The sequence below is a fragment of the Lepidochelys kempii genome, chromosome 9 (assembly GCF_965140265.1).
Source record: "Lepidochelys kempii isolate rLepKem1 chromosome 9, rLepKem1.hap2, whole genome shotgun sequence".
NCBI classification, from domain to species: Eukaryota; Metazoa; Chordata; order Testudines; family Cheloniidae; genus Lepidochelys; species Lepidochelys kempii.
This window is the reverse complement of record NC_133264.1, coordinates 75,372,835-75,399,953: the sequence shown is the minus strand read 5'-3', so window position 1 is coordinate 75,399,953 and position 27,119 is coordinate 75,372,835. Positions and strand designations below refer to the sequence as shown.

Here is a 27,119-nt window from a genome sequence, read left to right as displayed (position 1 = left end):
CACTAGAAATAGCTAAATCTTAGACTATTGATGTCCTTCCAGTGTGCTCAGTATCTCTTGGTTTGGCTATTTGTATTATTTTTGTTTCTTCTTTATTTTAATTTTATATATATGGGTGTTTCATGACCACTTTTTTTGCTGTATTACTGGGAATGTGGGGACACAGACTGTAGCTCATTTTTGATCCTGTTAAGAATTTTAGTTTTGGTTTTAATGGACCATGCATTTCCTTTAAAAATAAAAACTAAAGGCAAAGACAGAAAACATGGGATGCCCTATCCAGACTTGGAGATCCAGTATTTGACATACTCAAGTGCAATATGAAAGAATTAACCATAGCAGAGTCACTACTATGCTATTTTAGTACCGCTAGTCATGTGATAAAATGTAAAGATATGTGTTTTTATGAGGAGGTACAAATACAGCGGTATTATTAGTAGGGCTGTCAAGCGATTAAAAATTAATCTCGATTAATCACGCGATTAAAAAAAATCAATTGCGATTAATCGCATGGTTAACTGTGCTGTTAAACAATAATAGAATACAATGTATTTAAATATTTTTGGATGTTTTTGATATTTTCAAATATATTGATTTCAATTACAACCCAGAATACAAAGTGTACCATGCTCAGTTTATATTTATTTTTCATTACAAATATTTGCACTGTAAAAAACAAAAGAAATAGTATTTTTCAATTAAACTAATACAAATACTGTGGTGCAATTCTTTATCATGAAAGTTGAACTCACAAATGTAGAATTATGTATAAAAAAAACTGCATTCAAAAATCAAAAAATGAAAAACGTTAGCCCCTACAAGTCCACTCAGTCCTACTTCAGCCAATTGCTCAGACAAACAAGTTTGGTTACAATTTGCAGGAGATAATGCTGGCTATGTCTTGTTTACAATGTCACCTGAAAGTGAGAACAGGTGTTCGCATGGCACAATTGTAGCCAGCGTCCCAAGGTATTTAAGTGCCAGAAGCCCTAAAGATTCATATGTCCCTTCATGCTTCAACCACCATTCCAGAGGAAGCTGCGTCCATGCTGATGATGGGTTCTGCTCGATAACAATCCAAAGCAGTGAAGACGAAAGCATGTTCATTTTCATCATCTGAATCAGATGCCACCAGCAGAAGGTTGATTTTCTTTTTCGGTGGTTTGAGTTCTGTAGTTTCCGCATCGGAGTGTTGCTCTTTTAAGACATATGAAAGCAATCTCCACACCTCGTCCCTCTCAGATTTTGCAAGGCACTTCAGATTCCTAAACCTTGGGTCAAGTGCTGTAACAATCTTTAGAAATCTCATATTGGTACCTTCTTTTTGTTTTGTCAAATCTGCTGTGAAAGCGTTCTTAAAACGAACATGTGCTGGGTCATCATCCGAGACTGCTATAAGATGAAATATATGGCAGAATGCAGGTAAAACAGAACTGGAGACATACAATTCTCCCCCGAAGGAGTTCAGTCACAAATTTAATCAACACATTATTTTATTAACAAGCATCATCCGCGTGGAAGCATGTCCTCTGGAATGGTGGCTGAAGCATGAAGGGGAATACAAATGTTTAGTATATCTGGCATGTAAATACCTTGCAACACTGGCTACGAAAGTGCCATGCGAACACCTGTTCTCACTTTCAGGTGACATTGTAAATAAGAAGCAGGCAGCAGTATCTCCCGTAAATGTAAACAAACTTGTTTGTCTTAACAATTGGCTGAACAAGAAATAGGACTGAGTGGACTTGTAGGCTCTAAAGTTTTACATTGTTTTGGTTTTGAGTGCAGCTATGTAACAAAAAAATCTACATTTGTAAATTTGACTTTCACGATAAAGAGATTTTGCACTACAGTACTTAAATGAGGTGAATTGAAAAATACTATTTCTTTTGTTTATCATTTTTACAATGCAAATATTTGCAATCAAAAATAATAATATAAAGTGAGCACTGTATACTTTGTATTCTGTGTTGTAATAGAAATCAATATGTTTGAAAATACAGAAGAACATCCAAAAATATTGAATAATTTTCAATTGGTATTCTGTTGTTTAATAGTGCAATTAATCGCAATTAATTTTTTTGAGTTAATTGCGTGAGTTAGCTGCCGTTAATCGACAGCCCTAATTATTACCATTATTGTTTGTTATTTGTTATTAGTTATCTTTTATCACTTCATATTAGGAATCTGTACAGTTGCATTTGTTGAACCTACAGCTGTTCTTTACATTTAAGGTTTAATTATATTTACTCCTCCTTCCTTTTGCTTGTCCAACTCTCCTCTTTCCTGCCAGTGCTCCTGCTGTAAGTCATCCTTGTGTTTAGATCAGTGAAGGGTTATGAATCTGAAAATGTAGCTTTTCCTTGTTTTTCTTGTAAATAATGTAAGATCAATGCTGGTTGGAACAGTGATTGAAGACAGTTGTGTTACTTTGAGGTATTGAAAAATCATGGACCATCCACTGAGATTTTCATAACAAAAATGCCAAATTTTCATTAAACATGAGGTAAATTGTATATACATGTGCATTTTGTTTTTGTAAAGAAAAAGACCTTTAAAGTGCACTGGTAATAATTTACCATGTTTTACTATTTGCTCTACAAACATGCACACCTAATTTCATGGTAAGGATTCTTGTATGTGTAATCTGACAGATCCTTCTTTTGTTAAGAATGACTGTTTTTGGAATGACCACTAGAGGGTGTTGAAAACGCTGTCTGCTAAGCAACTCAGGACTGGCTCTTTCTGAACGTACAGTACCTACCTAGTACCTGAACCTTAGTACCTAGGCTAAATTGCTGGCTAGAGAGAGACATATGATGCCAAACAATGGCCAAACTTGAGTATCTGTACAGGTATGTGAAGTGAACTAGATCTCCTTCAAGTACTGAGCTGGGAGCTGCTTCGAGAGGGGATTCTGGAAGCTGCTGGACTGATCCCAGTCACTTCTGTTTGATCGAATGTAATAAGCAACGGTAATGGAGTTCACAATCATTTTGGCCCTTCGGAGGCATTTTATTGCATTACAAATTGCATTCTGAGAAGCTCTAACTTGCTTCATGTGCCAAATTATAGAATTAATATAGAGCACAACCCTGTGCTCTTTGCACACCCACAAAGCAAGGTGGGCCGGACGGGGCTCTTGACCCACTAGTTGCTGGAAAGCAGATGTCTAAAGGAACAACAGCCAATCTGCCAGAACCAGTTCTGTGTCCTGGGGAGGAAAGAATGAGACAGTGCAATTTTGTTCAAACAAAGGTTCAGCACAGCAGTGTTTCATTTTTGTTTTCTTCAAGTCATGAGCGTCACAGTATCAGTACAGCAGTGTTTGTTTGTTTTTTGTTCCTGAACAGACTGGAATATTTCAACGGCAAGTATCTTCAGAAGTTCTTACTCCGAGAGTATGACCAGCCAAAATCAAGTATTGTGCTGCTCTACGAAAAGCTAGAGAGGAAACATGCCATTGAGCTAGTAGAAGCAGGGCAGTTAATTCATGAGCCGTCCCATACATCTTTGCTGTAAGTGTTTTCCTAGCCTGGTGTAATGACACAAATAGTACTTCAGAAAGGCTGATGGGAGGTTGATTCCCTGCTTGGGAGTCCTGACTGCAGGTGGGCTGTGTCCCTGCTCGTAACACAGACATTAGCATGTTTGTGGCATTAGGTAAAATATAAATGACTACATATTTTTTTAAATTGTAAAATTTGGTTGATATTTTCTTGTTTAACCATTTGAACCAGATTCAGTCAATCCATGTTTGATTTATCCATACTGTGAGATAGGGCCCTTGAAAGATTAAAGTGCTAGCCAATCCCCTGGCACGTAATGGTTGTATAATAACTTTATATCAGAACCCTTTAAAATCCTAATGGAAATTGTGGTATGATTTGGAGTAGCTGGGTCACCAGATCTGATTAGTTGTCTGCTTGGGGTGTTAACGCAGATAGTTAATCTCGCTTACAGGTGTGGAGGAGGCATAACCTGGAGGCAGGGAATGGGACATGGGCAAGGGACCCTCACACATATCAAATCTTAAAGCAGCATTTTCTGCAGGTCAACCTTTTGCAGCTGCAGCAGCTGCAGAGTGACTAAGCAGCGCAGCTTGTGGGCAGATGATAAGGGGGCCAGGTTGACCATGTTTCCTTGCAGATGCCTCTGCGTCCATTGGACGAGGACTAACCTTCCCTTCCGAGTGGATACTCAGGATCTGTGGGGTTGGGAGTCTGCACCCGCACATAGCCCACCCTGCCTGGAGGGAACAGTTACTTGGAAACCTGGCAGAGTTCCCTGCTCCCTTCGCCCCTCCTTGCTGGCTGCTCTGTGAGAAGAGATGGTGTAGCCCAGACAGATATAAAGAAAATGCTTTTGGTGAACAATCCCATTGCAGTGCCAGAGGAGCTAAGCTCTCAGTCTCTACTCCTGGCAGGGGTAGGTGTGTAACTCCCAGTGAGTTGTGCTGAGGTTGGACCTGAACAATCAACACTTACATGCATTTGGTGGCAAACTTTAAAATCATTGAAAAATTATGGAGAAAATAATGGCAAGTTTGGGCAATTATGTCAGAAATTAAAGTAACATGACTCTGATCCCATCTCCCCCTGACATTTCTGCTCTTTCATGGTTCTTGCTGTTCACCAATCCAATCTCCTTGTATTAGCCTATCTACTCAACAAACAAGCTGCTAATTGTAACTTCAGCTTCATTAAGTGCCTTTGCAATTTATCTCATGCACTACGCACTGATGAAGAACCCAGGTGTTTTCTTTGCAGTGACAGCCACAGGTCTGCCACAATGATCAAAGAATCGGACTCTCTGAATCCAGATGTGCTGGAGAATATACAGAAAATATTGGCAAGGAACCTATACAAAATAAGGAGAACAGTAAGGTTTTTCCACTCAAGCTACAGTACAGTAGTTACATGAATTGTAAAATATTATTAGTATGATTTTCAGCAGCATGCACAGATATTGGGATTATTTAGATGAGCTACTAAAGGTCTCCCTCTATGGAGAGCGAATAGTTGACTAAGCAAAGTGAAGACTAACACCCAGCTTGTTCCTCTGTTTGTCTGTCTGTAATGTGGTAACTTTAGCTCTGTCCATCCTCCCCATACAATTTAAAAATGTTGACACCCTGAAAGAGAGAGAGAGAGAATGGTGGGGGGAAGAGGGATTGCATGTGCATGCAGAGCCCCTGGCAGGGTGGGAGGATGGGGGACTATGGTTTGGGGGCAAGGGAGGTAAAGAGAGGAAAGGGGGAATGAGAGGGCACACAGAGCCCCCGGCATGGGGTAGGAGACTGTGGTATGGGGGAAGGAGGGCATGGGGGACACATAGCCCTTGGCATATGGCAAAGGGGCAATGGAGAGGCACACAGAGCTCCTGTCATAGGGGGAGGGGAAAATGGGGGCCATACAGAACCCCTGGTATGGGGAGGGGGCGATGGAGGGATAAGGTGTTGGGTTTCAGGGAGTCCCTGAAAGAGAAGGGGATGGGAGGGTGGTGAGAGGGGAGTGGAGGGATTCAGGGTGCTCCTGGTGTGTGCAAAGAGTTCGGCCAATAGCAGCAACAGGTGTTTGACCCTATAGTAATAATTAAATGAAAAATGTTTTAAAGCTATTCAACAGTTTTGCCATGAAATGTTTACCCTTGGGTGCATAGGAAATCCTGCTGTTTGCAGAACAATTGCACTATGCTATACTATACTATCTAAGAACTGTTTATATGGTGGTATGTGGAGCTTTATCTCTTAAACGCAACTAAAGCCTTTGCTTTCTTGGCTTAGGCATGAAATGCCAAATCATTAGGAATGTGGCTAATATGGGTATCTTGGCACAGAGCTACCACCTTTTGTCTTGCTGCTGTGCTAAGAGATGCAACAAGATAAGGCTTTTGGGGAAACATTAAAAAGTGGGCGCAAAGAATCAAGGTCTGGTTTTTGCTACCAGTCTGAAGCTGGAGTATGGCCAGTGTAGCCAACGGAGATACTCCAGGTCTACACCAGGGGAAGTGAGAGCAGAATTGGGCTATAGAAGTTTACACCTGGGAAATTTATTTTTGTGATGTTACATATGGTGCTGACCCAAAGCCCATTAAATGGAAAAACTCCCATTGACTTCAGTGGGAGCTGGATCTATATGATTTATGATTTATGTGAGCAGGTGCCAGCATATAACAGGCATACGCTTCCTGGAGAAAGTGGGACAGCAGAGCAGGCAAAGGAGATCCTGATTCTCAGACACAGGAGCCTTCGAATCCCTATGAACAGAAGTGACTCTGATCACTTTAGAAAGGAGGTATGGAGGGCTGGGAAATCTTTTAATTGTAAAGAGGCATGATGCATGATTCCTTTTCATTCTCTTGTATATTCAGTGGTGAGGAGTCTCATACTAACAGATATACATGTTATCACCAAACTCCAGAAAGTTGTTATTTTAAAGAAAAGAGATTCTGGTACCTTTTAATAAAAGTTTCTATTAACCTTCATCTGAATATTAGTGAGTACAAAAGTCTTGGGTTACCTGAAAAATTCAGATCCCTTGCAAATGAATGAGCAGTAGCACAATTCAGCTAATGGTTATCGTATATTCTATCAGTGTTAGGACAGTTATTTACTTAGCAGTTTTAATGAATTGACACTTGGCTTTTCTGTTATAAGGGCCTGTTTTTCATGCGGGGAGGAGATCTGGTAAGATTTCATAACAAGCTGAAACTTGGGGGCACAAGTTATCATCAATCCAGATGTACTGTAAATATATATATTTTTTTACAACTTTTTCAGAAAGACAGAGCCATTTTTGTAAGGCTTTTATATCACAACTTTGACGTTATTTTTTAAACTAGTTACAGTTTTGAGAAGCCTTCAAGAAATAAAAGCAAATCAAAGGAAATATAGTATACCTAAATCCTAAAAAGCCCACTTTAGGGCCAGATTTACCATTAACATATTCTGAATTAAAAAAGAAACTGACAAACTATTTCACTTTAACTATTAGTTACTGTGCATGATTCAAACAACTGTGACTACTTGATGACATCCGTTACTTACATTGACTTCAAGCAAACGAGCAAGATCAGGACCAAAATATTTAGCTTCCAAAGCCCCAATTCAGCGGTTCATATCTACTGAACAAAGCACTTTAGCATGTGCTCAATGGGAATAAGCACATGCTTAAATGCATTGCAGAATTGCTGTCAAGTGTCCAAGGGCAAACTGTGACTGTTAATGTGTATAAGAATAAAATTATATAACAGAGGAGAAAAGTATGGTAGTTAAATGATTAATGATTATTTAGCTAGTGATTTCCCGGACAGCATAGACCCTCTAAACCCCCATGAGCTTTATTCCCCTCAGATTTCTTTGTTGAAAATCCAGTCACTGAAGAGCCAATCAAAATATCAAGTAATGTACCAAATGCCTCTACTTCTAGTCCTTCATTCACAGAAAGGTGTTTCAGCTGTAGAAGCAAACAACCAAAAAGATTTAATTTGATCATTTACATGCTGATTGATACTTATAATTAAAAATAGATAGAAGACAACATGGCATTTTCTTGTAGAACATTTGGTATAATTAAATTGAAAAAGAGCTAAGTTAAACTAATGCTAATGTTGTGAGCAAGATTATATATTTTAAGTAAGGACATTCAGCGATTAACCCTTTCACACCATCATAGACCTCCTCTGTTGTGTCTGTTAGATATTGCAGTGCACATGATATTAAACTCGGGAAGATTCTTTCCCTAAATAATTCTATTGGGTCTTTAAGATGACAGAACTTTGTTATGCCCTTTAGTAAAGGGAGCAAAAGCCAGAACATTTGTGTTGTATCTGGTGAGTAAGCGATGGGTCGAGTCAGCAAAATGGCTTGTACTGTATTCATGCTCACTTTGCAAACTTGTGAAGGAAGTAGGTACCCCAAGATACAGTCCAGGCACTGATCCTGCAATAGGATTTATGCAGATAGAGTTCATTACTGGACAGGGGACTTAGTTAGCATACTTCAGGGTAGTATACAGCACTGCAACACGTCTCTTTACATTATGTTAATTGTAATATGAAACTGTCTGAAAGTTAACACTGATATTTAGAAAGTTAAAGTTAACAAAGTTATGCTTAAAGTGACTGTCATGTCACCACATTTTGGTGATAACTGCACCATTTTTGGACTCTGTAATTAGAACAAATATAAATACTGAGGCCCTGATCCTAGAAACACACATGGAGTAACTTTACACACGAGAGAAATCCTTTGCAGTCAATGGGACTACTCACCTATGTGTTTTCACAGTCAGGGCCTTTTCTTGGTAATTTTCTGATGTCATTTTTACAGCAAACAGAAATGAAAGAAATGTGATTAATGTCTGAAAATTCTATGAAGATGTCTCATATGTGTTCTAAAAGAGTCTCAGTGTATTAACTTGGAATGATATGGAGTGACAAATTATAGCATTTGATTGCACACAAATGATTTTTTTGCTGGATTAAATTAAAAATGCATTGATAAAAATAGATTTAAAAAGCCAAATATTTTCAGATTATGTCATTTAGGCTTAGAGTTTTATGTCAAGTTGATACACACAGTCCATATACCTGCAGAAAGGATTCATTATTGAAAACCCTGTAGAACTCTAGCTAGGAACTTTTGAGCACTAAAGTGTAATTAAGGGTCACATACTATGCTTTATGTGGATTCCAGGGAAGAATTTGACCCTCAGGATTTTATCTGAGACAGATATGGACCATTATACCAGAGAAAAGTATGTGTTCTTGTTCCATGCAGTATTCTATTCTGCATTTTACCACAAGGTGGAACTATTACAATTATACTTACTGACCAAATCTGAAAAGAAACCTGAAAGAAACTTGTTTTGTATATACCCTCTGACTGATCAGAAGAATTAAGAGGGAAGTAGGAGCAAGGTACAAGGGATCACGCTAACGCATCCAGTGCTGGTGGAATTTGCATGTCGTCTTCCATTTACAGTCTAGTAGAAAAGTGCTGCCTGATGTAGCAGAGAAATCCAATAAGAGAAAATTAACTTTGAATCATATCTCAACTCTTTTAACAACTTAGGGGCCTGAGTCTTCAACCACTTGGCACCTTTTTTCAGGAAAAAATAAAAGGCAGATGCATTTAAAAGTTATTACTCATTAGAGCTAGATAAAAAACAGGTGAATGATTTAATGAAAATTTTCAAAGATGTGTCTGTTTCACAGGGTTTGAAATTGATCCATTTTCTGGTTTTTTTCTGATTTTTTTGGTAATATTTTTATGACAACAGTATTTGAAATCATTTTCAAAAATTTTCATTGACCAAAAGCCCAATTTTCAATAACAAAATGTGGATTTTCATAAACAAAAATGTCTGTACAGATTTCATTAAAAATTTCTGGAAACATTTTGGTTAAAGTATCATGAAAATTTTCATGTAAAATGTCAGTAATGTCAACATGTTTTTTGTAAAGGACATTTTTTCCACTGCAAAACGCTTTTCATGCAAAAAGTTTCTACCAGCTCTGCTTTTTAATTCGAGTAGTTCTACAGTAACAATTAATGAGCCGGGCCCCATTGTGCTGGTCACTCTACTTATACATATACATAAGAGTCCCTGCCCTGGAGAGCTTACAGTCTAAACAGGCCAGTCAGATGAAGAAAGGAAATTTAATCACCCCATTTTCACAGGTGAGGAATGGAGGCACAGAGAGATTAATGGATTTATCTGAGGTTACATAGGACATCTGTGGCAGAGCTAAAAATTTAACCCAGATTTCCTGAGGGCTAGTTCAGAGGCTTAACCCAAAGACCATCCTTCTTCTCAAAAAAGTTCAATTTCAGGTCTTAGTTTCACCCTCTCTCAGGGGAAAGAATCATTGAAGAGCGCTGACCATTCAGGGATAAGGTCTCCTATTACTGTTTGCTGTAGATATGTATCACAATGCACGCTCTATATTACTGTTCATGTTTTGGGTTTCTTTGTACTGCACATGTGGGATATGATCCAACCCAAAATCTCATAGGTGTTGTGGTTTCAGAGCCTTAGTACAATACCTAATTATTATTCAGCACCCAGAAAACACTTGCACCTGTAGCCCTTGAAATTTGTACTAGCTCTTCCCTCTGTTCTTTTGCCAACACACATATAGTCCCCTCTCCCCTTTAAATGGCTCATTTGGAGCTGCTTGTAAGGCATGGCCATAAATTACATATTGCCTTTAGTAATTGTGTCAGAGGGACTGAATGGAGCACGCTCTGAGAGTCCTTGGATATCCTTGGGGATGGCTTTCCAGGGAGCTAGGCCACTGCTGTTCAACCCTGGAAGCCATTGTTACTAAAATAGTCAACAAAACTGCAAACAATGGATTGAGGGCATCAGGTCCCTGGTTAAAGGGAAAAAAGAAAGAAAACAAAACTGAAAACTGGGCTGGGAGGTGGCCAGAAGTGATTTGGCAGCATGGGTTTCTGAACATACAAGCCAAATCATGGCTGCATAAAGGACTTATTTCCTGTTAAAACAATATCAAAGAATTCTAGCTGCATTGTGCTAATAGAAATTCCTGAGAAGTGCAGATTAGTGCGGAAGCAAAAGGAGAGAGTGCTCATTAGCATGAGCTCGCTACCTAGCAAGCTTTCCACTGGCTACTTGGCATAAAGCCAGGGAATAAATGTATGTGGCCTTGCCAAGTTTCTGCTCAGTCACTTGGCTGGGTCCTCATCACTCCAGATCTGCTGCTTTCAGATCGTATCTGCTAAATTGCTCCCTGAGAGTTCAGACCTCTTTCATCAACATGAAACAAATAAGTGTCGGTAAACATTTCCTCCCAGAAATCTATGCTGGGTATTTAATCTATTTTTAGAAGCATTTCTTTTTGTTTTTCTTGTATTCTCTTGGCAAAATTAAAACAAATGGAAACAGAGTGCATGGGAATCGTGAATGGCTTGTGTCTGAAATATGAGTATCATTTATAGACTTACAGGCTATCTCCATAAAAGTCCTAACCTACTTCCTTTTATAATCACAGAAGGATGACTCCTATTCTGCACATCATGGATCTGACACAAAGCCTAAACTGCGCCGTTCCTTAAGTGGTAAGTGGGAAAACATATGAGTGACCATGCTGATGTTTTCCCCTTTGGTATATTCAAGAAGAAGAAATAGTGTTACATCAGTGATTCATTAGTTGGGTTGTTGGGATTCACTGGAGCACGGGGGGCAAAATTTTCATTTTTGCACACTCCGATGAAGTGAGCTGTAGCTCACGAAAGCTTATGCTCAAATAAATTGGTTAGTCTCTAAGGTGCCACAAGTACTCCTTTTCTTTTTGCGTATACAGACTAACACGGCTGTTACTCTGAAATCTTTTCCCTGAGGAACTGATTGCACTTAGTAAAGTGGGTGGGCAGCTATTTTACACACACAGATGAGGCTGTCAGTCAATCACCTACCCAATTTGTATGTGCCAGTCTGGGTTTTTCACAGGTAAATTGGGAACATGGCCACTTTTTTGGTCACAGTCTGTAGCATGCACAAGCCGAAATGGGGGCTGTAAATATAGTAAAAATATATAGTAAATATGTAGAGTAAAATAGTCCTAGCGTATAGAGAGTGGAAAATAAAATATGCAGCCTTAATGTGTGCACTATCAGCTAAAATACACAGACACCAGATATCTAGCTTTCCACTGTCTCTGAGTTACAGGAGAGGGGTTGAGGATAGAGATGGGGCAACACTATTTCTGATGTCCACAGCTAGGGCAGATATAATAGGGTGGGACACACGTATTCACTCACAGCTAACTGTTCAGGTAGTTCCCACTACTCTTTGTGTTGTCCCCTCCATTATGGGGCAAAAGTCTACAGGCGAGGAGTGAGAACGTGCCCTGCCCCGAGTGAAGAACTGTAGGTGAACAAAAGTTCTGCGAATCTGTAGGAGAATAACATGAAGACTTGGATTTGGAAAGTTACTGGGAACCCAAGTTTCGAATGTGGGCACCAAAATGAGATGCCCAGTCCTTGTGCAGGGATTCTCAGATTAGTACCTAGGCACTTAAATGTCAATGAATGAACATGCTAAGCAAGACAGAAGATGTGTCCTTTTGTGACATTTAAGCAGTGATATGAGGGACGCTGAAGTCACCCATTATTATCATTTTATTCAATTTTCTTCCCTTTTTATCTTCCTCAGCATTGTATGCGCAATGTCCTTTTCATAACCAGAGGCTGGTAGGATATCACCTTGCTATATTCTGTTGCACAGCTTTCCCCCTCATTCATTACTGATGGGTCAATACCCTCATCTATGGAAGTCGGAGACAGTCCAGGGCTATCGTTGTAGGCTCCAAGACTAAGCTCTGCCCTCAAGCCCAGGCCACCAGGTTTTCTGCCTCTGGTGGCGAAACCAATTGCTGGTTCAGTTTCTCCCAACCATTTTGTTTTAAAACCTCTATTTGTAATTGTTTTTGTGCAGTTATGACTTCCTCCTCCTCCTCTTCCACCCCTCCCGGATCAGATAAAGAGCAGCACAGTGACTTCAGCCACCTGGATCTACTGACGCAGCACCTCCCTGTTTGAGTTCTCTGCCCCAACTCAGGCATGGCAGAGTTGTCCTGCAAACAGCTGGCTTAAGTCTAAGTGGTGTTCCCTACACAAGGCAACATATATGGGCTCTTCAGAAGGTGAATTATTCCCTGCCAGTTCCCAGCCAGTTGACCCTCACACTGCCAGGGCATGGGGCTCAGAGCTAGACCAGCATGTCGGGCCCTTACCCTGCTCTGAGGAGCTCCCACTGCAACACTGAAAAGCCCAGTGAGGAGCTTCTGAGCTTTCAGAGGGAGTCTAAAGATGGGGAGGAAGCTATCCAGCCAGTGTAGGTGGTAAGTTCCGCAACAGACCTGGGCTGGAAAGGGGGGAAAATCCTGAAGGATCCAAAATCCTTCTCCTCCCCTCTCCCCAAAACTGAAGCTGGTCCTCAGCTCCCTGGGGAAAGGAGCAGCCCCCTTTGCTCCCACTTGGAGTCAAGGGATTTTCATGATACTCAGGAGTAAGTCCCACAAACCCCAGAGACTCTGGGTCCCAAAACTGAAAACAAGCAAATGTGTCCTTTGCAAGGCAGCGATTATTGTTGTTATTGAACAAGAGGGGTGAAATCAGGGGGACACCCCTTCTCCTTTGTGTTCTCCAGCACAGAAGCTGGGTTTGCTGGGGCTTTTCTCCAGTACAGAAGCTCTCCCAAGGCTCTGTGTCATGCTCACGGCCCCTCCCATATCTGACAAGCCTGTCCTTTCTGTGCAGCCCTGCCTCTGGCTTTGGACAAACCCATGACGTGATTTGTGATGAGCAATGGATTCTAAGCTGGTGGCTACAAGGAAGCCATGTTACACGCATGAATAGTTATTGATCATTCTAAACAGGTATCTTGTGCCTTCAAACTTACAGGTGAGGAGCTATAGGAGGAAACATTAGAGAGTTTAGTAACTGAGATTGCAGAGAAGCCTCAGCCTCATTATCAAAGCTAGCATAGCAATCCATTGGTAGCTGCCAATACCCTGGGTATTCAAGAAGGTACTATCACCTGGTAGAGAGGAAAAATCTGGAGCAGAAGCTTCCAAGGAAACCTAGATAAAATTTCCTCCAAACTAACAATCCTCAGCATTTCAAAAACAAATGGAGTATTTGTGTAAGAGAGTTCACAATTCCTGTACAAGACGCTTCCTTCTGATCTGACCTCTGCCCTACCAGTACCTGGTAGCTCTCACAGCAAGGCACAGGTCACACGCTACACACAGATAAGTACCCTGCCCAGAGATACAGACCTATTCATAACTGGACAGTTGCTGGAAAGGATTTATAGCCACCAGTTCGTCAAAATCAAGAAAAGCTTTTGATATCAATGCAGAGAATTGCTCACGCAGTGGTCAAAACAGACATAGTTCTGGCCGTTATTTGACCATAATGGTAAAGATTTGCAGAGATCCATCATTGCATAAGTAATTTCCTGAGGGGTCATCAGTATCCAGTTATCTCCAATGGCTAGGATTACTGGTGCATCTCAAGGAGGTTTCTCAAAGTGCACCTGCAGAAATTCCTTCTGAGGACACAGAAGTATACACTTGATGCAGTCCAAATTTAGGTGCCATTCTCAGGTTACCTCTGAATTCCACTTTATGGGCAGGTAAGTACAAACAACATGCTGAAAGTGAGCTCAATGTCCACTCTAGATCTTTGTATATTCACTATGAAAACAAGTATACTTGGAAGACAAGTGTTCAAATCTCATGGTATGCATCCTTTTGATTGATTTTGAAACCTCTACCAGGGTATGTCTTAAAGGAAATAAAAGGAAACCCCACAAACATGGCCATATGGGATTGGAGCAGTGGTCCTTCAAGTTCAATATCTTTTTGATGACAGTAACCAGTACGTCAGTAGAATTTGCAAGAACCATGAAGTAGGCAATTAAGGTACTTGCAGAGGAAGTCTCCTCCTACCTCCCAGTAGAGGTTGTCTTATAATTCAGGCATGAATGTTTATATCCCTTCTGAAACCAGGAAGTAACCAGAGGTCAAAGCTTCTCCATGGCAATAGAAATAATGTCCTGGGTAGAGAAGAATCTCCTACCTTTCAGGACAGTTCTCATAAAGGATGCAGAAAAGTGGAAAGTGGAGAGTTTAAGTCCTCCTTCTTGTCCTCCACTGGCCTAGAAGGCATTTTGGACAGCCACGGTCCTCACATTGTACCTGCAGAAAACACCAGACTTCCTGAAGCAGGGACTCCTTCACTCAGACTGTGAACACCTACAGTTAACAACCTGGACATCGGAAGAGAAGTGTAGTTCAGCATGGATTCTCCATTAACCTCTGATATAGTTTGGTACCCAAACAAAACTCAATCAGAATATTTCATTCGTTGATCTGGTCAAATTTACATTTCTGGTATGAGGGGAAACAGAAAACTCTTTGGGGCACGGATTGCATTTTGTTTATGCAGTACCCAGCCCAATGGGGCCTTGACCTCTACATGCTATTGTAATACAAATATAATAATAATCCCAAAGTTCTGGTGATCTCATTCACATTAGAGTTTCTCCAGGAGGCTTGGCTGGAGTCCTACATCCATGCACCTTAGAAATGTGAGTACTAGCCCGAGTGACATTTTGTAGACAGAAACATTGGATTCTCTATATGAGTATCAGGTGCCAGGTTTAATCAGAGTGACAGATTAGACAAGCCTGTGGCTGGCCTTTCTCATCACCATTACCTCCAAAAGGCAAGTTTTGGAATTAGTTCCCATGTCATTACAAGAAGCACTCTGTCTTCGTCATGAGGAAAAAATTATTCTTAAAGCTTCAGAAACCTTTCTGTTCAAGGTAAGTTCCTCTTTCCACAATTCCTGAGAAATAGTTCTCCCATAATATGGTTCTAACCCTTGGAAGGTTGTGCCATAAGTGGGACTTTCTAGAGCTCTGAAGATATATCTCAAGTCTATGGAGTACATATGCCAATTATACTCTGTTCATTTCATTTAATCCAAAATGCCAGAGACTTACAGCCTCAAAGTTGCTGCAGGCACAATGTAAAAGTCCTACACAAGTTGGCATGTTAGGCACCTGGGAAATTATTCACAGAAGTCGGTAGAGTCATTGTGGGGAAAATGTATGAGCCTCATCTAAGGAAGATTTGCAAAGTTTTTGTCCCTCTGTAGGGGCATCCTTTGGTAAGAAGGTGCTACTAGATTGGTTCCCACATAATTCCTTAGTTTATAAAACTCATGTTTTATATGGTGGAAAACTTATATTCCTGCCTATTATTTTGCTATAATAATTTATCTCTGCTTATCCTTCCCTTCCCGCCCCCACTCCCCCGCAACCCCATATGACTCAGTGCTCTCTACTTCCCATTAGTGATGAATGAGGTGAGAAGCTATGCAACAGAATGAGAAATTTCTTATCTGATAATTTTTTTTGTTAGCAGCTTTTCTCCAAATTCAACCCACCCTGGTAGCCTATAAAGACCAGTACAGACACTGACATTTTTCTCTAAAGGGAGACTTATGTTGTCTTAAGGTTAGTGTCATACCTTATATTGATTTGTCTTAGTGCTAATAATTGGTTGCTGCAGTGTTCCTACAGCCGTGGAAAAACTCTTCTAGTGGCCAGAGCTTAGTTCTGGACCCTCCAGCAACATTAGATCACCTCCAGATTCCATAGGTGGGGGCATTAATCCATTAGTAATGAACTCAGAGAGACGTTGCTAACAGAAAGAAAGAAAATATTCAGGTAAGAAACTTGTCATTCTTATGAACTTGGACTTGTCTGCATGTAGATTCTTGTGTGTGGTCCTCTCCACCAGGAATGCTATGAAATTGGGTTCTATGGAATATTTTAAAAACAGTCCTGTGACTTACTGTGTCACCTCTATGACCTAATCTGCCACCTGTACAATGTTAATAATGCATTTATAATGAATACAGGAAATGCCCAGTCTCAAAGGTAGCCTTATCACTGTCAGCCAAGTTAATCGATCCATTACCCTGAAAAAACCCCCAATATGGTAACTAAATTACAGCTCCATTGGGAACACTTTTAGTAACACAAAAACTCGAGGTAAGACTTCCTGGCGATGGCACAGCTGACTGTGTCATTACTGCAGCTTTCTCCCTTCACAAGAATTAAAAAAAAAAATCCTTATTAGTTATGGTCTTGAATCAGGAAACCATCACTATTCAGCAAAGCACTTAAGCTTGTGTTTGATTTTAAGCACATGCTTAAGTTCTATTGAAATCAATGGAACTTAAATATATGCTTAAAGTTAAGCGGCTACTTAAGTGCTTTCCTGTATTGTTGTTTATTTTTGCAAAGTGCCAACGTGTTCTTTACAAGTTACCAATACCAAGACAGTCCGTGTCTTGATGGGCTTGCAGTTTAGAATGCAAACATAGAAAGACCAGAGGCAGCTGGCTTCGTGCGTTTTCACAATCACACCTGTCGCCCTCAGGGAGCTGAAACCTTCTTTTTCTCACTTTTAAAATGTTTTAATGTTAATGAAGAATCAAAGAAATCTACATTGCTACATAAAGAAGCTCAGGTTTATTGTATCTGGAGGAAGTATAAAAGAAATCCTTAAGGATACAGAGAAGCAGTATCCTTTCATGCTTTGAACCACAATGTAATGTTCAGTTCCTAGGTCTACTACAGATACTGTGTGTGAGATATTGAACACTGTGAGTTTTCACAGTGCTTGGTACACAAGTATTTAGCACAAATGTTTCTGTATAATTCTGTGGAAAATTCTGTGTTTATTGACCGCTTCTTCCAGCGCAATGAGTGTGTGCTGTAGGGAGGGGATGGATCTAGTTTTAGTATACAGAGTATTTCTTGTACAAAATATCTACTGTAAAAATATAAGCAAAATAAGGATATTTCCTTATACCCTTTGCTTCTTTCCTTATCCTACTATTTCCCTCTCCCATTTCATTTAAAATTTTGAAGCAACTTAGTTTACTAAAACAAGCTGATGATATGGTAGTCATCCACATCGTAACCAGACCTACTAGCACTGTGTTCTGGGATGTTGCAAGAGGGGCTGAAAGGAATGCAGTCAGTTGTGTGACATTTGTGAGTCCATAATGTAGTCATCAAAATGTGCACACATTATATCCTGTAGGCATTTTAACTTGTAGTTTATTTTAGTTATTCAAGCAGCATTGTTGTTCCCCAGAAAAAATGTGGATGTGGCCTAGTGATCAGAGCAGAGAGGTAGGAGCTAGAATTCCTAGGTTCTGTTCCCATCTCTGTCATTGAGTCAAGGAATATTTCCAAAATACCTCTGAACAGCATACTAATCCACAGAGGTCTCCCTACCAACACTACAGAAAGAGGGATTCTAGGTGGACTCCTCCTGAAGGTCGAAACAGCAGACTGGACTTCTACATAGAGTGCTTCCGCCGATGTGCACAGGCTGAAATTGTGGAAAAGCAGCATCACTTGCCCCATAACCTCAGCCATGCGGAACGCAATGCCATCCACAGCCTCAGAAACAACTCTGACATCATAATCAAAAAGGCTGACAAAGGAGGTGCTGTTGTCATCATGAATAGGTCGGAATATGAACAAGAGGCTGCTCGGCAGCTCTCCAACACGAGTTTCTACAAGCCATTACCCTCTGATCCCACTGAGAGTTACCAAAAGCAACTACAGCATTTGCTCAAGAAACTTCCTGAAAAAGCACAAGATCAAATCCGCACAGACACACCCCTGGAACCCCGACCTGGGATATTCTATCTACTACTCAAGATCCATAAACCTGGAAATCCTGGGCGCCCCATCATCTCAGGCATTGGCACCCTGACAGCAGGATTGTCTGGCTATGTAGACTCCCTCCTCAGGCCCTACGCTACCAGCACTCCCAGCTACCTTCGAGACACCACTGACTTCCTGAGGAAACTTCAATCCATCGGTGATCTTCCTGATAACACCATCCTGGCCACTATGGATGTAGAAGCCCTCTACACCAACATTCCACACAAAGATGGACTACAAGCCGTCAAGAACACTATCCCCGATAATGTCATGGCTAACCTGGTGGCTGAACTTTGTGACTTTGTCCTTACCCATAACTACTTCACATTTGGGGACAATGTATACCTTCAGATCAGCGGCACTGCTATGGGTACCCGCATGGCCCCACAGTATGCCAACATTTTTATGGCTGATTTAGAACAACGCTTCCTCAGCTCTCGTCCCCTAAAGCCCCTACTCTACTTGCGCTATATTGATGACATCTTCATCATCTGGACCCATGGAAAAGAAGCCCTTGAGGAATTCCACCATGATTTCAACAATTTCCATCCCACCACCAACCTCAGCCTGGTCCAGTCCACACAAGAGATCCACTTCCTGGACACTACAGTGCTAATAAACAATGGTCACATAAACACCACCCTATACCGGAAACCTACTGACCGCTATTCCTACCTGCATGTCTCCAGCTTTCACCCTGACCACACCACACGATCCATCGTCTACAGCCAAGCTCTGCGATACAACCGCATTTGCTCCAACCCCTCAGACAGAGACAAACACCTACAAGATCTCTGTCAAGCTTTCTTACAACTACAATACCCACCTGCAGAAGTAAAGAAACAGATTGATAGAGCCAGAAGAGTTCCCAGAAGTTACCTACTACAGGACAGGCCTAACAAAGAAAATAACAGAACGCCACTAGCCGTCACCTTCAGCCCCCAACTAAAACCCCTCCAACGCATTATTAAGGATCTACAACCTATCCTAAAGGATGACCCAACACTCTCACAAATCTTGGGAGACAGGCCAGTCCTTGCCTACAGACAGCCCCGCAACCTGAAGCAAATACTCACCAACAACCACATACCACACAACAGAACCACTAACCCAGGAACTTATCCCTGCAACAAAGCCCGTTGCCAATTGTGCCCACATATCTATTCAGGGGACACCATCACAGGGTCTAATAACATCAGCCACACTATCAGAGGCTCGTTCACCTGCACATCCACCAATGTGATATATGCCATCATGTGCCAGCAATGCCCCTCTGCCATGTACATTGGTCAAACTGGACAGTCTCTACGTAAAAGAATAAATGGACACAAATCAGATGTCAAGAATTATAACATTCATAAACCAGTCAGAGAACACTTCAATCTCTCTGGTCACGCAATCACAGACATGAAGGTCGCTATCTTAAAACAAAAAAACTTCAAATCCAGACTCCAGCGAGAAACTGCTGAATTGGAATTCATTTGCAAATTGGATACTTTTAATTTAGGCTTAAATAGAGACTGGTAGTGGCTAAGTCATTATGCAAGGTAGCCTATTTCCTCTTGTTTTTTCCTACCCCCCCCCCCCCCCAGATGTTCTGGTTTAACTTGGATTTAAACTTGGAGAGTGGTCAGTTTTGAAGGGGTTTTACCAGCAGGAGAGTGAGTTTGTGTGTGTATGGGGGTGGGGGGGATGTGAGAAAACCTGGATTTGTGCAGGAAATAGCCCAACTTGATGGTCATGCACATTGTGTAAAGAGTTGTCACTTTGGATGGGCTATCACCAGCAGGAGAGTGAATTTGTGTGGGGGGGTGGAGGGTGAGAAAACCTGGATTTGTGCTGGAAATGGCCCACCTGATGATCACTTTAGATAAGCTATTACCAGCAGGACAGTGGGGTGGGAGGAGGTATTGGTTCATATTCTCTGTGTATATATAAAGTCTGCTGCAGTTTCCACGATATGCATCTGATGAAGTGAGCTGTAGCTCATGAAAGCTTATGCTCTAATAAATTGGTTAGTCTCTAAGGTGCCACAAGTACTCCTTTTCTTTTTGCGAATACAGACTAACACGGCTGTTACTCTGAAATGAGTCAAGTATATGCACAATAGATCTAGGTCAGGTTCTCAGGACAAATTTTTTGGTGGCCTCAGAGTGCAGCCACCGACTCTTGCTGGTGGCCACTCTCACACTTTTTCCTAAAATACTTAATTAGCTTTGGGAAAAAAGAAATACATATGCACATTCAAATCATTGTAATTTATTTATTGCTAGCTAGTAAGTCTGCTATGAAAAGTGATATTAACAAACATATAAGTATCACTTTTTGCAGCAGACTTACTCAGCCCTGGCAAGCCTAGGGACAAATTAAGCCCTGGATGGGGATTAAGGGGAGGCAGTGGGGAACTGAAGCCTGAAGCCTCGCGGCCAGAGCCCGAAGCCGCGCAGTCAGGAGATGGGGCCCGGGGACAGAGCCTGACGTCGTGCGGCTGGAGCCTGCTGACCCATCACCTCAGGGCTGAAGCCCAAAGCCTGAGTCCCACCGCCCCTGGGATGTTGTGGAACTCACTGGCTGCCTGCTTCTCCGGTGCTGTGCCCCCGGTGTCTCCAGAAGAGGGCAGCGCCCAACCCCGGCTGGTGGCCCAGCAACCAATACCAAGGTGGTGCATCCAGGAGCATCAGGGAGGGGGAGGGGCCAATACTTTGACCCCTCTCCCCCATCACAGTCCAGGAGACTGTGGACGCAAGAAAAGCACCTGGTGGCCGCATGCAGCCACGGTGGTTATATTGAGAAATGATGTCATGCAATTGCTGACAGAACTGGAAGAGAATGTAATCCATCCAGTCCATTAGTTGTACATCTAAATGCCCACATTAACATGGCTTGTTTTGGAGGTACCGAAAATAAAGTGTTCTTCTGCCATAAGATTTGTACAGAACATCCGTTTCTTTAAAATGTTATTAAAAATTGCTCATTGTCATGAATGACGGGTCTTACAACACTCTGACTAAGTATTCAGTGGTTACCAGTGGGGACTGACAAAAGAATTACAGTATTTGATTCCTGGTTAAATAACATATTTCAAAATTCAAAGCAGCTTTAAGGTTGTATTTTTACGTCTATCAAAACAGTGCTGCTTGCCTGCTAATTGTTTCTGTAACTAAAAGATAATCATTGTAACTGGATAGTTCAGCCCAGCATACAGGTAATAATTTAAACTAGCTTTAAATATTTCTTCATTACCATTGACTGACAAATGGAAAAAATTCTCAGCAGAGTCTGTTTTTTCTTCCTCTCACAGTAGGGAATCCAGAAAAAGTACCAGGTATGAAATGCAACCGATCAAAGTCTATGACCTTCAGCTCACCTCCACAGCCTGGCAGCACTGAATTGGTTAATGAAGAAGAAGCAGGAAAAAAGGGTCACATGCAGAAATGTAAGAGTACATGTTTCTGGCCGCCTACCTATGGGTCTGACTCTGTTCCTGGCTGTGTAGAAGAAAATCTGTTCACCTTAGTTTAGAAAGGAGTCAGCAATGTGATGCTGTTGTAAATAAGACTATGTGTATAGTGGGCTGTAATAATAGGTATATTACATATAGAGGAAGCAACTGATCTGTGTCAGCTGGATCTCTGTTAGAACATTGATTTCATTGCTGGATGCCACATTTTTTAAGGGACATTAAGAAACTGCAGAGAATTCAGAGGAGAGCAGCAGCAATGAAAGATAAAAGTCAGAGGGAAGCTTAACAGAAATTAGCATGTTTAGTCTGAAAAAGGCAGAGGAAAAATGCTGTAACCGCAAGTACAAAAACTGATATTTAAAAAAAGAAGAGGGATCAGTTATTCTCTGGAGTCCATGGGGACAGAATGAGCAGCAGGGAAGATTTAGATTAAATGTTAAGAAAAACTTTATAACTACAGGCAGAGTTTCATTAGGCAGTTGAACAAGCCGGCAAGGGAGGCAGTGCAATCACTATTAGTGATGAGATGTGGGATTGCACTTCCCACTCATCGGTACTTAATGTTTCAGGAATAAGGAAATCAGTCCTGGAACATTTGAAAACTAGCTGTGTCCTGAAGGTCAGGTGCCATGCCTTACTGGACTAGCAAGTCTCACAAACACCGGACTATTAAGGGGAATCTAACACAACAGGGTTGAAATTGAACAAAGTTATTCTTATTGTTTTTCTAATGTATTTGGGGCAGGGAGGAAGGGGACTTTACGGCATCAAATGTAATATTTCCTGCAGAAAAATCTGGTTATATTTACTTCTGAGTCTTTTTAATATAAAATTTGTTGCAGAGAAATATATACAAAGGAGAGATAGAGAAAGAAGTTTGCTGGACTGAGGTTCTCTTGCCCACACAGCCACTGCACGTCTGCTGAGAACAGGCCCAAAAACCTGCTCCAGGTGAAATAAGAACTAATCTGAGTGTTTGTCCATGCCATGAAGAAAACCTGGACTATTCCCCTGAGAAAAGTCTCCCTCCTCTTCCTTTTTGGTCATGGTAACTGCATGGTAACAGTCTGGGGGTTCCCAGCAATGATTCATAGCACCTGGGAAGCTCCAAATCCTGCATCAGTAACAGGAGAATACCAGAGCACAATCACTTACATAGAGACAAGGTCTAGGCTAGCACTGTTTCTGCTGGAGGAAAGGCAGCAAAGCCTCCCTCAGAAGATTTCCGCTCCTGCTGCTGGTACTCGGGCCTAGGGACAAAGAAAGCCTGAGTGAGGAGGCTCTTCTCAAAAGATTTTTGGAAGAGAGTAGTCCTCAGAGGCTCTGCTAAAAAGTGCTGCTGTCAGGGAAGGAAGGGGGATATCCTCATAGCACAGGCAGAGGTTAAGCGGAGAACTGAAGGGGCAGAGTGTGAAGATAGATGAAGTGGGAAACCTCGATATTTTGGACAATTCTTAGAAACTCCAGCTATGCATCCAAACCTTGGAGTTTTGCTTTGCCAAATCAAACCAGATCTCCAAATATGTTAGGTTCGCCCATCACTAACATCAATCCTTTTCCTTCTCTGCCTATTAATCTGCACAATAGAAGGTATGGGGAGTTTAACAAAACACAAGTAAATAAATAGATCCTTTATGAAAAAAAATTATAAAGAATGTACCAAAGACCTCAGTCCTCTTCTACGTGGCACAATTGGACTTTCACAGTCTTTATCCTCCACGTACAGTATTATTCCACTGGGAAACACTGTACCACTAAACCAGATGCATAATTCATTTTTTAGTTAATCACACCTTACTGATTATAATTATTTTTCAAAGATTTGGGGCCTGTTTCTCATTACACTAAGGCCCTTTCACAGTGATCTGGCAGTGAAAAAGGCTTGAAAGCAGACTAAATAAACTTAATTTACTTCCTTTTTAAGGCTCTTTTTTTACACTGACCAATCCATATAAAATGGCCTTAATGCAAATGAGAAGCTGACACTTTAGCTTTAATTTAATCAGGATCTGCTTTATATTTTATTTTATATATATATTGTGTGTATATATAGCTAGAATATGCAGTCATAGGAGAAAAAGAGTAGGTTAGTGGATTACAGATTGTTGTATGCAGTAATAATGGGCCACTCTACCTTGAATAGTCCCTTATAACATGTGCTCACTACTTATAATATGTGCTAAACAAACTGTTCCACCTTGCATTCTGCTGTCATGCCCTGAAGAAGATCTCTGTGTGGCTTGAAAGCTTGTCTCTCTCACCAACAGAAGTTGGTCCAATAAAGATATGACCTCACCCACCTTGTCTCTCTAATATCCTGGGACTGACATAGCTACAACTACACTGCTTTGTTTATTGACACTAGTAATCATGTACATGTGCATGTGAGATGAGAAGAATCAGAAAGCTAACATTTTGAAGGAGGCATGTTCATTTACAACTGATATCTCTGTTTTGATTAATTAGTGAATGAATTTTAATAAATAGTGAGTTCTGCCTTTTTTTTACCTATAGTTTAATTTTTACATGGTTTATATTACTGTTTACATTTTACATGGTATGTATAATTATATAAAGGTTTACCAAGGTGGGCATTTTGAGGTTTTTTATCTGGAGAGCAGAAATGCAGAGAATTTGGTATTTGAGCTAAAAAATGTTGGAACCGAAGAATGGAAACTTTTGAAACCTCTTGGCTGATTTATTGGTATCTGTAGTGATGACCGTATCATCTTTATGTCTTGTGAGGTACCTAGCACATTTTTGGGTACTGGATAAAAAAATAAAGAATGATTTTTTTCTTTTAAATTATGATTTCCATGTCTTGTCAAATAACTTATCTGTGGTAGTATTATTGGACAAGAAGCCTATCAAATGGGCGATTTTTCACCAGTTTTGAATTTCTTTCCAAAGCTGCAATATATGGTTAATAGAACTAGTCAGGAATTTTCTGTGGGAATGATTTTCTGACAGAAAATTAAATTTTTGCAAAATTGAAATTTTCCATGGAGGACAATCAATTTTGCTCCCAAATTTTCATTTGTCATCAGGAATATCTAAATAAAATATTTGTTTTGGGTTGGTGAAGAACATCAGAATGGCCATACTGATTCAGACCAATGGTCTGTATAGCCCAATAGCTTGTCTTCCAACAGTAGCCCTTGCCAGATGTTTCAGAAGGTGTCAATCTAAGCGCTCCTGTATTCACACCTACACACTACTGTAATGATGTGTGTAGAAAATATGCCTTGTAAGGTATCATTTGAAAACTAACAGCACGCTGGTCATTAATATAAATGCATGTGTTAACCTTATATGAGAAGTAATGAATTATCTCTGTATAATGTTACTAGAACCTATTTCAGAAGACAGCCTATCCTAGGTAAAGGTGATAGACAGAGGGATGTGGATTAACCTTAATTTACATATTAGCTTTAAACAAAGCTATTAAAAAACCAGTGGGGCTGTCTTGTGCCTGAACTCGAGAGACAGAGAATTAATATGGCTTCTGCACCTCAGAGAGACACAGACGATGGAGTCCCCCAGGAGCCTTCCTAACTTTGAGAACAAAGACAATTCTTTGGGAATAAAAGGTCCAGAGAGAGACTCCATATTTATCTTTCATCTAAGAAGACAAGGGAAACCAGTACCTTGCAGTTCTGTGGAAGGTACTGACTGAGAGACAGTCAGCCATGCTGGACAAAGAATAATTGGTGAGAAAAACCATCTTAAACTAAGACTGAACCTTGCAAGATTAAGTTTTAGAATTTTAGATGTGTGTTTTCAATTTTATTTGCTTTTGATGATCTCTGCCTTTATTTCCTTTACTCGGCATCACTTATCCTATGTCCTTCTGTTAATAAACTTGTTTTATTTTAATCTAAACCAACCCAATGCTGTGTTTTGAACTGAAGTAATTGTTAACTCCAGTTAATGTGGCCAACTGCTGGTATTGTCTCTTTAAAGGAGCAAACAAACAGTATTATTTCTCCAGTATTTGCCAACCGCAAGTGTTGAAAAATTATGAGTCAGGTGCACCAAAAATCATGAGAGTGGCTTTAAATCATTAGATTATGTAAAAATAATAGATTTGATGTTCTTTTTATTTGCCTTCTACTTTTGAGCCTTTAGAGTGCACTGGGGTCACATTTTGAAGCTTTCTCCATTGCCACGAGGGCTAGAAACTTTTGCAGGACTGGGGTTGTAAAATAGATCTCTGTTGTGTTAACGTTTTGCGTGATCTGCAGAAAAGACAGTATTTTATACAGTGCATATTTTCCCAGTGATTCACTCTGCCCCAAATTTAACCTTCCAGAAAGTATGGAATATTTTTTAAGCTTCTTTAAGCAAAGTATAATAGCTCAGCCAAAGCTTTCATGAAGTATTTTCCAGTTGCTCAGTGGCCCTAGCCTTATGACCAATATAAATCCCAGCCTAGAATACACTTGGTAATCTTTGCCCGTATCCAGTGTTGGTGGTCTTGAAATCCTACAATTGAGTGGAAAACTGTTAAATGCTTGGGCTTCAGTGCATGGCTAATTAATTCTTTGCAGAGTTTTAGTCCTTTAAAAAGTGTTTAAAACATTGATTCACTGTATCATTTAATATTGCATGGTTTTGTGGAAATAAATTTTAACAGTTTGATTCCCTAAGCAGTTCATAGAGTTATTTCTCTTTGGCTTACACAGAAAGTGTAGAGCAGTCTTCTAAACTTTAAGGTCAAAATATTCATACTGATATTGGGTGCCTCCCTTCTTGGGTGCACAAGACACCTTACATGACACCCAAAACACTGAGGCACACAATGGCAGTGGTCGCTGTTAAAAGTATGGCTATACATCTTTTTCACACTAATTCCTCTAGGAATTGGGCACAAATTTAATAATTCATAAAGATGTCTCTGAAATGTGGCTTTTTTTTATTGGCCTCTTGTTCTCTGGAGACAGCATTATTATTACAAGGATGTATAATATTACAACTAGGGCTGTCGATTAATCGCAGTTAACTCGCACAATTAACTAAAAAATTAATTGAGATTAAAAAAATTAATCGCTATTAATCACAGTTTTAATCACATTGTTAAACAATAGACTATCAATTGAAATTTATGAAATATTTTTGATGTTTTTCTACATTTTCAAATATATTGATTTCAATTAGAAACCAGAATATAAAGTGTACACTGCTAACTTTATATTATGATATTTGATTACAAATATTTTCACTGTAAAAATGATAAAAAAAAATATTTTTCAGTTCACCTCATACAAGTACTGTAGTGCAATCCCTTTATCGTGAAAGTTCAACTTACAAATGTAGATTTTTTTTTGTTACATAACTGCATTCAAAAACAAACCAATGTA

At 40.3% G+C, this 27,119-nt stretch overlaps 1 protein-coding gene across 1 annotated transcript in view; it reads left to right on the top strand.

Annotated features, from left to right (window-relative positions):
- The window catches only part of LOC140917648 (sodium/hydrogen exchanger 2-like), a 65,247-nt gene extending 39,612 nt beyond the window's left edge, over positions 1-25,635 (top strand). Inside the window, exons 8-14 of the mRNA XM_073360919.1 lie at positions 3,354-3,518; positions 4,770-4,881; positions 6,162-6,296; positions 6,659-6,688; positions 11,023-11,089; positions 21,598-21,732; positions 22,602-25,635. Coding sequence (XP_073217020.1) covers positions 3,354-3,518; positions 4,770-4,881; positions 6,162-6,296; positions 6,659-6,688; positions 11,023-11,089; positions 21,598-21,732; positions 22,602-22,603 — 646 coding nt within the window. The 3' untranslated portion in view covers positions 22,604-25,635. The remainder of the gene's footprint in view (positions 1-3,353; positions 3,519-4,769; positions 4,882-6,161; positions 6,297-6,658; positions 6,689-11,022; positions 11,090-21,597; positions 21,733-22,601) is intronic.
- Positions 25,636-27,119: the final 1,484 nt, after the last annotated feature.